The sequence below is a fragment of the Plodia interpunctella genome, chromosome 26 (genome assembly GCF_027563975.2).
Source record: "Plodia interpunctella isolate USDA-ARS_2022_Savannah chromosome 26, ilPloInte3.2, whole genome shotgun sequence".
NCBI lineage: Eukaryota > Metazoa > Arthropoda > Insecta > Lepidoptera > Pyralidae > Plodia > Plodia interpunctella.
In genome coordinates, this window is record NC_071319.1 from 1789592 (window position 1) to 1802864 (window position 13273).

The 13273-nt window shown below is 35.8% G+C and overlaps 1 protein-coding gene across 2 annotated transcripts in view; it reads right to left on the reverse strand.

Moving 5' to 3' along the window:
• LOC128681269 (ribosomal protein S6 kinase alpha-5-like) overlaps nucleotides 1-13273 on the reverse strand; it is a 72471-nt gene that overhangs the window by 52293 nt on the left and 6905 nt on the right. For both annotated transcript variants that reach the window (XM_053765069.2, XM_053765070.2), the window contains exon 2: nucleotides 7277-7345. In XM_053765069.2, the coding sequence (XP_053621044.1) occupies nucleotides 7277-7345 (69 nt within the window). The remainder of the gene's footprint in view (nucleotides 1-7276; nucleotides 7346-13273) is intronic.

The window sequence follows — 13273 nt, forward strand, 5'->3', positions numbered from 1 at the left end:
CAATAAATTGTTGAAAGATGAATCGTCGTTGCTTCGTAAAACAAATACTTATGCAAAAAAATATATATAATACATAGCGAAACGAGCACAACATATTGTTCCAAAATGCAGACAATTTCGTAGACAACACAATATTAAAGGTGTCAAGTTTTCAGTTTTCGTCTCTACGCGGCAGTAATTGTGTCGAATTTACAACGAATTCTTTCATTTCTGACTGTACATAATAGACGTCACAGTCCACTTCCCAAAGGCGAATCATTCACCGCAACTGCCAAAAAACTGTACTTTTCATCATACGTCATTCACGGCCATATTGTGCGGCAGGTCATGGCGTCTCGCAGGTGGTGCGGTGCGTCCCACCGCGTCTGACACTTCGACACGCAAGCGGATGTGAGTGGAGATTTGCATGTTTTTAGGGTTCCAAACCTCAAAATGGGAAAAACAGAACCTTTTATAAATCTCTTGTGTGTCTGTGTAAAGGTCTCACAGGTAGTTTGCTCCGAAACTACTGGAACAATTGAGTTGAACTTTGTACGCTTATGTAAACTTGTGACCGAAGGAAAACTAGATAAGTTATGTGGCGTTCGAAAGACATATGCACGAAAAAGAAAAATCCGGGACGGAACCTTCTGCACGCGAGTTCAACTCGCATTTGACCGATTTATTTTTTAATTTATACCGAGATTCGCGAACGTGATCAAGTGCTGATTATGATAATTTTGAAGTGCTTTTTCAAGAGTAATTGTTATGGAGCAAACACCGCCTATATCTACATAAAGTTGTTTGTATAAGATGAAACTATGCGACTTCAATCTTCATTGCCGTCATTGTCATCCTTCGAATTTTAACAAAGATTAGACTGTATTATCCTAATTTAAAAGTAAGTAACTAGGTACTAAGAATGTTAATATTATTGGATTTTAGAACTAAGAACTATGAAACGGGGTCGAACGTTCCAAGATCGAACCAAAATATTAGCAATACAATATTTGAGCATTTCAAACGTCGATAATTCAAAGAAATTATTTAATTATTCTACTAAATCGTCAAATTTTCTAATTTGCCTTAAAACGAATTAAAAAACTACTATTATTTTTACAATTATTACCATTATTACCGCGGAGACCAAGTAGCACAAATTAAAGAGAGCATGAAATATTATAGTTTAAGTTTGAACTGGTGGTACAATTAACTTTGAACTGGTGTTCTATGGGTAGTTATAACAGTTTTAGATTGGACAAACACTAAGCTTAATCTCAGAACACTAATTTCGTGGGAAAGGGGCATAATTTATTTGCATTCTGAGGTCATTGTCACATATTATTTCAGTCTGTTGGTAATTAATAAATAAATTAAAACGTTGAAAAAAATGTGTGTATATGTGTACCGTGGAGAGCATGCTTTTCAAGTATTTTTAAAATTCCCCATGTAAACTAGTTGCGTCTGTAGGTCAGCGATGTAACTAATGTATTAAGTTTCTCTTTTTTTTTCTGTATAACGATCTCTTCTGCAACCTAGACATTGTGTGGTCACAAACAATGCGCACACACTTACACGGCGACATACGGTTTGCGTGACGCGCCGCACGCAACCACCGGATGTCGACTTTCGTGCGAATATTATTTTAGCATATCTTTTTTAATAATTATCACTTTATGTTTATTATGTATATTGAAGCGGTGGTCCAGTGGTTTAAAAGCCTGTGATCAAAAAGTCCAGGTTCGAATTCCACTGAAACACATAAATTTGTTTATATACTGTGCATTGTATGTCTACCCTAGAATCCATAAAATATTATGCAAATAAAGAATTTAATATACCAAATTGACTGGTGTAGGTATGGTATAATTATAATAAAACAACAATATGCTTCCAGTGAAGGAAAATATCGTGAGAAAACCTGTAATTGAAGATGATCAGGTTTATGTGTGAATTAGAGAAGGAAGTAAAGTTTTTATAAAAAAATAATATTGTTGAGAAAGTTGTATGTTGTATACATTTCACGTAATGGCTACGACCCTCAGCTAAGAGTACGCCACTGTCAGTATCAGATTGTGTGTGTTTGTTTATTGATATGACAACTACAACATGATTAAAAAGAAAACTTTACGTGCCACACATAGATACAATGACCTTATTCAATTAAAAAAATATATTAATCATATTTATTACTTTATTATCATTATAATTAGTTTAAAACCAACTAAACCAGGAAGCCCACCCCATCAGAGCTAACTGAACCATAGCAGACTTCTTTTTTTTCGAAACCACAGAAAAGGGGCCGTAGTACATTGACTCCGGCGTCATCCCACCAGAGATAACGAAAACCGCTTTCGATATGTTTGTTTAGAATGTGCCCACATGTTTTCATGGTGGTTCAATTGAATGACGTTTTTAGATAATCGAGACAAGAGATATATTTTTATACCATCTAAAAACATGATAAAAAAAACGAATGAATATCAATTTTTTAAATGCTTAAATATCTTACTGCCGTAAGAATATTCCCCGATTTTTTAAATATTTAATTTATAAAAATGTTGCCCGTTGCGTGTTCCAGGTTATTTTTTCTTTTGCCCGACACCGGATATATCGAAAGACAAGTGTCATTTGACAGTTGTAACTCATATGTCACCGTCACAAAATGTCGAGATCATAGTACTGAAACATAAACATAACCTCATTTCCAATGCTACATTATAGGTATAGGCTGTTATTAATAAAATGTATTATTCCATTGGCATATTTAAGATAGGGATTCTGACTGATTTTTATTATATCTTCTGTAATTCCCCATAAATCTATGAATATACGAGTCATGTTGCAAAATTTAATTACGGCTTACGTAAGTAGCTGAATGCTGAAAATAAAAAGTTGCCAAATTAAGAGTTATGGACGCATTTACTAATTATACAATTTAGATTTTTAATTAATGTTGGCAAACTTGTGAAATTCCGTTATTTGTGGTTGGCAATAAGGCTATGAGAGCAATACCCTCGAAGAATAGGCTTGTAACTTACCAACAAAACAGAATTAAAGGTATTCGCGACAGGGCCAAGCAGTAAAATATTAGTTAAATTTGTTTTTGATTCCTTATTTTTCTTTTCCGTACACAGATTTAGGTATTATAAAAAAATCTTCTCGGATACAATTACTTTACTACCCATAGATTTTTTTTAATAATTACCAATACCTACTGCTTGTATTTATTGTAAATACAAAAAACAATTGCAGCACGAAGCGAGCTACCAGGTGATCATGAGGTCGGAAGAGTAAGGACGGGCGGGTAACGACCGGGCACCGCTACGCGTTTCGGGGGTCGACGACCCGCCGCGACGGACGACGTCCTAGACCGCCTTCTATGGTATGCTACCCTGGTAGCGAACTAGTATTTTCAATAAAAAAAAAAAAGAATAAAAGACAGCAGAACCTTTTATTTAAAAGTACAATAAAGGAACGATTACTTAAAATGCAAGACTGCAACTCTATGAGAGAAAAGACAAATTTCCTGACGTAGACAAATAAACGTAACAAAATAGACTGCATTCTTCGCAATTTTGTGTTGTTTCACAATACCTATAGTTAAATATTTTATCAATGCTCTCGGGGACCATTCAGGGACCGCTCCTGAACTTTATGGGCGCGAGCAAAACATGCGCTTCGTGGCATAATGACCCTTTCTCAAACTGGCGTTGTCTCAAAATTTATAAGTTTGTACTTTTTAAATATACCTTCACTCATTGTAAAAAGGTCTCATGACAGAAGAAGAAAAAATAGTTTAATGTTGCAAGTGAAAATTCTTAAAATTCGACACTTTTTTGTTATTAAAAACCTGTTCTGTTTATTAAAATACAATTTGCGAAAGCATTTTACGACGAAGCGACATTGAGAAAACACACAAAATTCTTTCGTCTCGCGAGCCACACACTACACACAGTTAAGTTCTCAATAGTGCACTGTTACGTGTCACAATATATATATTCGTCACACATGATCATGATTCCATTTACGCAATCATGTGTACTCTTCAAGTTTTACTTTAGTTACAGATTACAATGCATGCCCTTGCGCACACGTGCAATATATGTAATAGAAAAAAAAATTGCAAATGCTATTACATAACTGATTTTTAGCTAGTGGATTTCACGGTCAACCGGCTCGGACACTGTTAAGTAACTACCAACCGCTTACATGGTGAGATGTTAGGACTCGTAAGTAAAAACTAAGTGTATTTGACGTTTTAATAAGAGTATGAATTTGCGTCTAATCCTTCTAATTCCACATTGCGCAACTAATTCATGTGCAATTATCGTTTTCGAGACAATGACGTTAATTATTTAGATAAGAGGGGCAATAAAAGACCAAGCGTCACAAAGTCGCATGTAACAGTCGTCGGTGCGTCAATCAATGCTCACACTAAATACGTAACATAATAGAAAAACAACATTATATTATATGAATACGTAGTAAAATATGACGTTTTTAAGAAATTATGCCGCCAAAGGATTCTACACTCTCTTTCATATGACAGATTTTTATGATGTACTTTATTATGTACTTATATGTTATATTACTGATAAAAAATTATACATAAATTTATATTTAAAAAATGGTAAGCCCTTCTGGCATAATAGGGACCAACACTGTTTGAATGAGTTTCTTTTGGCATTTCTTCTCAGCAGTGGTCGTTCCGAAATGCTAGTAGTTTGTAGCTTTGGTAAACATCATTTAATTTATTATGACGTGAAAAAGTGCCTGTGAAGGCCTAATTTCTGAATAAATGATTTGATTTTGATTTGATGCTTCTTCATGCCGGCTACACACTACGATATTATGTGCCGACGAACATAGCGCAGTTGTATGAGATATTTTTTAACGCAATGTAAAACTAGCAATGTATACTGTTTCACGATAATGCAATGCCGGCATCAGACATAAACGGAAAAAGGTGAACCAGTTCGTTTTCTTACTTTATCTTATCAAAGAATTCCTAGCAAAGTAAAATTAAAGACAACGGAGCTTGTACTTAATTGTGCGTATGGGAACTAAATTTAAACGAAGTATGCGGTTGTGTCTATGGGAATAATTTGGAAAAAATATCCCTAATGACACAACTAGTTGTGCATATCAATTGGTCCACGAGGAAAACGAGAGAGCTAACGTACCCACATGAGATCTTCCTGGCCAGTCTCATAGTAGATTGGGCCTTATAAATCCGGGCATACGGCGGTAAAGGACAAAAGACATCAAATTAGCATTCTGTCCCATTTCTTCTCGTGTATTTCTCTTGTTTGAGCGAAACTAAAAACATCATTTTCTCACTACGATACTATCAAATCAAAATTCTGGGCGAACCCACAATTCATATCATTTATTTAAACATAGACTATGTTAAAATTGTCAACCGTTATCCTATTTTATAGTTAGATTTCATTTATATCCCATTTCGAAAATAAATAATATGACACAAATGGACTAGGCATCTGTCAAGTGTTGTAAATGAGAGTGAGTAAAAAAATATTATCGTTAATTACTGCAAAAACAGGATGAGAAAGAGTGCCGGGCACACACTGTAACAAAATGCAGCCAGTGACAAATTACGTTTGATAAGGATATATATCATTGGGATAGAAACATCTGTTGGTTCATGATAAAAGTCACAAATCATATTCTGTCAGATTAAATAATGTCCGAATTTTAGAAGGAAACTCATCAGCAAAAAAGAAAATATAAATAGGAAACTCGATGAGTTGCGATCGTGATCGATTTTTTCAATTTCGTATAACAATCACATAGCATTTATGAGATCTTTTTGAAACATATTTTTCCAAAATGCCAGCATTGATTTTTACAAAAATCTTTTTAGAAATTATATAAAATACCGAACTCATTTATGTTTTTATCTTTAATTATTATTTTAGAAAGGTACATTATCCAAGGCTATATTTTAACTCAAAATTCCCACGGGAGTGAAGCCCCGGCGAACATCTAGTGTTGTATAAATTTCTTTCGCGAAATTCAGGTTACGAACTCAACCAGCGCTCACTTCCGCAGAGTGCATACGATAATGCAATCATTCTGACCGTTATGCACATCGGATCAGTGAGCACCCTAGCCATAAGGGTTCGGGTCTAGTCTCAGTTGGACAATATTGAAATTATATTAAAATTGCACAATTTTATTTGTAAAACCTTAACACAAATTCTAAGGGGACGCTAGATGCTAAATCTGGTTTTTAAGCCGTTCCTTTCTATTTATTACTAACTAGCTTTCCAGCCCACGCCTTCCCCCACGTGAGTTTCCCACGGGAACAGTTATTTTTCCGGGATGTCCTTCTCCATACGTCAAACTAAATATATGCAAAATTTCAAGATTGGTTGAGTAGATAGAGCGTGAGGAGGTAATAATACTTTCGCATTTATAACATTATTCAGGATTTGAGTGTGTTTAACCTCAATCTAGCCTGATGGCAAGCAAAAATGAGGTCAAAGTTGTTACACGCAAGCTCAAAGTGTCTTTATCGGTGTTACCTTGAAAATCCCTAAATTATAGTTATTCGTAATTTTCTTTTTAACAATAAATTGATTCCGCACACGATTGACTTTTGTGGTTCCGTCCTAGAACAGGACCACTCCGTATCCTCCTATGGAGGTCGTACGAGGCAACTAAAGGGCACAGCCTTGGCAACAATTCCCTAGGTACGTCAGGCGTCGCGGACCCCATGTTTCGCGACGTCACAGCCCCGTCACAGATGAGAGAGAACGCTCCACGTGTGATACCAGGCCAGCTGTTAGGGGGGCATCGACCGCTGCTCGGTACACGCTCTGCCCAGTGGTCAGAAAAGACCATACTTTTTTCATTTTACCGCGTGAGCGGTCTAATTAATCAGTTTTTATTATGGCGCCTGTCTTGTACCGCCGAGGTGTAATAATAATAAAGATTTTATTTATATTTAATTACCACTAGTTGTTCGCCGCAAACTTTGACCTCGCGAACACAACAAAATTTTTGATGGATTTTTATAAAATTGTGAATATTTCAAAAACGACTGAACCGATTTTGTTGCCCCACGAACTGAAAAATTCAATATAGGGTTTATTTCTTACTCATTCATTTCTTATCCGGTCTGGCTTTTGGGCGTCACATCCGCAGGAAGAAACGAAAGAGAATTTTAAAGCAATTTTATAACAACTAGTTCAAGTATTTTTTTTATACACGTACATATTAATTGGAACAAAGTGATTAAAAAAAAAAAATATTACAAGAAAAAACTCACCTCCAGTGCCAAGTACTTTGTACAAGTCAAAATGTGATATGTCCACTTTAGAAGCGCCGTTCAGGTTAACTGCAAAGAAAAAAATAAAAAATTAATTTTTTTTGAAAAAAAAAAAAAAAATATACCATTGCAATGCCAGCTACACGTGATCAGCGACCTCGGACAGATGCCGACGTGAATGTACGTATATATACATTGCGTAGTTCGTATGAGAGTATGTTATTACCGCAAGAAAAAACATAGCAACGTGCGGCGAAATGTGGAGCTGGCATAACAGTTTTTATTAGTGTAGAGTGGTTCTCAGAGCGTTTCAACCGCTGCGCCCGCGTCTTCACTACACTTTTTCAAATTTCAACAAATTACAAGAATTACTTTTACTAACTGACTTTAAAATAATTATTCTGTACTGTGGTAATGTAAATTTTATTATTATTGATTTTGGAGATGATTCTTGCCTCAAGAAAATTAGGGGATTGTAATGACAACGCGGCCGCAGCGGACGAAACGCTCTGCGAATCTACCATGATCTCAATCAACTTGGGGGGTCTATGGGAGCACTAAGAGATGAATTCCCGAAATTCCCACGGGAACCAGTGGTCACGGGAACAGTCCAAAGAAGAAGGCATTGAAGTTAACTGAAAAGCAGTACAGACAGTGTGTCAAGAAAGTGAAGAAAACGCATTTTTCACGAACAATTTTTTTTCCCGTTGGAAACCAAATAGAAACGTCAAGATTGGCTGAAAAACATCCACAGTTGCCAGCCAATAGGAGACAGCGAAGTCATTTAATTTCGTCACTTTCTTGACAGTGACTGTAGTCATATCACGACAGTGTTGTCAACACCGCGTCGCCTGTATGCGCTTGTTCTCTGCTATAATGTATTCTGTGATTGTAAGTATGTTCTATAACAAAACACTGAAGCTATCGAATTACATTACTAGTCGATAAACAATGATATAAACATTCTTGCGGGTCAATGCCCTCGCTAATTTTATACCATGTATTGTTATTTGTAAACTGGTGATGAAGTAAATTAAATAATAAAGATGAAAATCTGCAGTTGCTCGGAAAACCGAGTGACATAGTGCTGAGATGTAGCCCGCTAGTGCTGAGTTGTGCTTCTGTGACAAAAGGGCTACTGGCTGTGTGTGCCAAAATTAAATTAAATATACGAACAAATCATACTGATCGAGTCAGACCTAAAGTAAGTTCGAAACTTGTTTTATGGAATATTAACTCAATGATACTATATTCTATAACATATACATACATATATAGATAAACATCTAAGACTCAGGTCAATCTGAAAAAGATAATTTTCCATGTAGATCTGACCGGGGACCGTATCCGGGACCTCCAGTGTAGCAGTCCGGCTTGATGACCATTAGGCCACGGAGATCGCCAACAAAAAAGTTCCTTGCAATATGTTAAAATCTATCTCAATAGTGCCATTAAGTCATGATGGCGTAACCAGGATCGGTTCTCAACGGCGGAATTCCTCAACGGTTAATCATGAAATGAAAAGCACTGTCATCAAATTCTACACGTGGTTTTAGATTCAATGGCAATGCATTATTGTCATAAGCAAAACCCATGTGGACCTTATCGAAGGCCGACAAATTCGTCAGACCATCGCACCTTCGGCTTGCCTTGCGATGTTTTCCCATCAGTCGGGACCCAGATAGTCACTCCTCTGACCCATCTTTCCGGCGCCATGCGGCTTACATGACCCGCCCAATCCCACTTCAGTTTCGCAGACTTTCTACCGACGTCAGTTATTTGCGTGATGGAGCGTAAGGTGGTATTTCTGATGCGATCCGTCCTCTTTATACCTAACATGCTACGCTCCATGGCTCTTTGGCAAACCTGCAGCTTTTGTATTTGTTTTTTGGTCAGGGACCAAGGTTGAGCGCCGTAGGTTAGGATAGGCAAGATACACATGTCGACGAGTCGTTTTTTAAGACATTTTCAATCCATTTATATTGATACATACTGCGCGCATTATATCTATATCAGACTTTAATCGATAAAAACAATTTGTTTATTATATTCTGTTTATAATTTTATACAAAATTTTAAAGTAAATCGGCTCCGTCGACTATTTTTTAAATTTTCCTACAGGACCCCCATTTTCCGGGATGAAATGTCTATAAGATGTTAACCCGGGATCCCGAGGATTTTTTGATTCATAATTAGTTTTTCAATTATCCTACAGGAACCTGACCATTTACCGGGATGAAATGTATCTAATTTTCCTACAGGACCCTCCTCATTTTCTGGGATGAAATGTCTATAAGATGTTAACCCGGTATTCTGAAGCATTTTTAATCATAATTAGTTTTTCAATTATTCTACGGGAATCTGACTATTCACCGGGATGAAATGTATCTAAGATGTTAACCCGGTATATAAGGTACCTACATAGCAAATTTCAAGCAAACCGGTTCAGTAGATTTCGAGTGATGCGCGTTCAGACAGACAAACAGACATACAGACAAAAATTTCCAAAACTATATTTTCGTCATCTATATCAGTAACCAAGTATATTCCATGAAGAATTTAAAAAAAATATCCAATGTATAAATTTGGCCTTCCTTCAAATTTATTATATGTATTGATAAAGTTATTTAAAACAAATTATCTAATTACTGGAAGGATTATATAATCTCTGCTCTAAGCAAGGTTATACCGCCTCCACACCGCTGATTGTAAGCTCAGCTGTCTAGTCTCGTATCGAACCAGGGACGACCTTGTGTGCGCAGCCGTGGGCGACCACGCCACTTGGTAACACTTGCCCGTCTTTGCTCTCTCTGCCCCCTTTTCTATAGAAGTACCATTCAAGAACTTTATCCCACATTTATTATTTTTCAAATCCCAATAATATTATAAAAGGGAAAGTTTGTTACTTCTTCACGCTCAAACGGCTGGGCCAATTTTCATGGAATTTGGTAATTGAGATAGCTGATACCACGGATTAGCATATTTTATCCCGAATACTAAATTACTTTTATTCTGAATAGATGATATTTTAAAAGCTTATTTAACTTGCAATCTAACTATGTATATAGAACCTCCAACTCAATTTTGAAGCAGTTATCTTCAACCGATTGAGCTAAAATTTTGTATAATGCATTAGGCATGAACTGATGGTACACCCAGGAACGGCTCCAGACGTGGGGACTCCTCAAGGGTTTAATGCACAGACATGATGTTGTTGTTAAATGTAATGATCTGTCTGATAACAAACAAGTTTGTGACAAAAATTACATTTTTGTAAAAAACTTAAGTCAATCTTAAACATAACAAAAGAACTAATAATGCATCTTAAACGCTATACGACCGACAATGTCATCAGGCTGTTGACCTGGGTATCTATTCTGTTAACATTGAGACAAAACGGCTTTTCAATTGTAGCTCTTATTAACAAGGGATAAGAACTACTATTGAGACACAATAACAACTTATCGTTACTAGAATAGACCGACACCCTCATGTGAAAAGGTCGTATTTAGTTCTCTATTCTATTACACAACTGTATTTTTCAGTTAGGTACTTGATAGTTACCAAACTGTATTAAAATCAGCCAAATATTTCGACGATATATATTTTTATCATCAAAAAAATTATTGTTTTGGAGTAACTAGTTAGATTTGGAGATCTATTTTTTTTTATTAATTTTATTTACATATCTTATTTTTATATTTGACGAACTCAGTGGCGCAGTGGTAGTGCTTGCCCCTGAACCGAGAGGTCCCGGGTTCGATCCCCGGTCGGGTCATGATGGAAAATGATCTTTTTCTGATTGACCCTGATCTTGGAAGTTTATCTATATATGTATTTGTTATAAAATATGGTATCGTCGAGTTAGTATCCCATAACACAAGTCTCGAGACTTTGGTGCTAGCTCAATCTGTGTGATTTGTCCTAATATTTATGTATTATTATTATATTTTGGACGCTCCTTAAAAAGCTCAGCCTGTGGTGCTATTCCTTACTTCTGTGGTCTTTGGCCACTAGTTCAGTATAAACTACATTCACAGCTCGGAACAACAATACTGGAGGAATAACATAAACTTGGAAGTGAACAACGTAAATAAAATAATCAACCAGTTCACAACACAAACATTGTGAACTGGATCACAAAATGTAGTGTACAGAAAATTATGTTTAATAAAACATTTTTGAGAAGAGAATTATAATATCTAGAGCTAAAAGATCTTTATTTTCATAGTAAAGATTTTACTTTGCACACATTATATGAAACCAAGGCCGAGTGTGCTATTGCTATCACAGGTGTAAGATCTCAAATGATCTAAATACATATTCTGACATGACTATTATGACTACCAGTATGCAGGATTCCTTACGATGATTTCCACCAAATAAGTGGTGGCCTATTAAAACTACAATACATGAATCATATTGGTACAAACTCATGTAGCATCTGTCTGATCTTTGGTAACATGTCTTGACCACAGGACCACCCCTGCTTAAATTTTTCTATACGAAAGATAAGTAGAGTGATTTCTGCAACACTCATTATTGTATGTTTGTGTGCATGCTTGCACAATACTATGCACTCTTGGCATACTTTACTTGATAATTGGTTGCCGCAGATAATGCTACATAACGCACTGCAGAATATACCTGCTCTACAAATTTTATTATACTATGACCATAATATCAGCTTTTGGCGAGTACTGGTCATAACTACTAACTTAATAGTATAAAATGGTCCAATCAGTCAAGTTGACTCTGAAGATTATCTATACTATTATTATAAAGAGGTAAACGTTTGTGAGTTTGTATGTTTGAGGCAGGTAATCTCCGAAACTACCGAACCAATTTCAAAAACCTTTCTTTCACCACTAAAAAGCTACATTATCCAAGATGGCTATAGGCTACGGGCAACATATAGTTTGTCATAAGATTATTCATCTCGAGATCTTGAGCAAAGTTATTCTATGTGAGGATGATCTCAAAGACAAACACTCCCTAGTGTTTGTTTTATTACTAGTTATTTAGGCCTGCAAAGGTATTAAGGTACAGACATATTTAGTTGGTTACCACCAATATAGGGCAGTCTTGTGGCCTCATATGGCCTTCAAGCTTACTTCTATTGAAGAAAGCTTAGAAACAAATGCAGAGGGTGATTTTGTTTTATACTATATATGTATAGTGATTTATATATATACATATATGTATGACTTTGTTTTTATAGCATAGCGGGTAAATTATTGTAAAACATTGAGCATGACTCAAACATTTCAATGCTGATATTGCAATAATTGTTACATAATTTTATAATACTTACGCACAAACCCCAATTACCATATATATTTAATAATTTTGCCTTTATATGACATTCTTCACAAATATGTGGGTCAGATTCAGCTTGCAATATTTGAACGAAACTTTAAAACAAACACTGTCCATATTCATCCAAATTAATATTACAAATACCTATGAAACTGTGTTTTTCTTTCTTTCATGTCAAAACGGAGGTAACAAATTAATGTAATTTCTTGTGTAGTTATAGAACTTTCATTTTATACCCCATCTTATCTATCTAAACTTTGTGGATGCAATAAAGTATTGAGTGACACATAATTTACTTTAAAACTAGATGTTGCCCTGGGCTTAGCTCCCGTGGGAATTTTGAGATTAAATATAGCCTATAGCAATCTTGAATAATGTACCTTACTAATGGTGAAAGAATTTTTGAAATTGGTTTGGTAGTTTCGGAGATTACCCGCCTCAAACATACAAAGGCTAATAATACAATATATACTTTAAAATAGAGCATTGGATTTTCTCTTTGTGTAGCAATAGTTGGCAGGTGGCATGGTCTGTGTTATGTCACATGGGATATGTTTTGCCACAATGAAACCTATTCCTTGGGGGACTCATCACTTATTTGGTGCTTGCAACAACAGCCCCCACCCATATTACCCAATAACAGTAGGTAGTACTCTTTTATCAGACAAAACCACTATA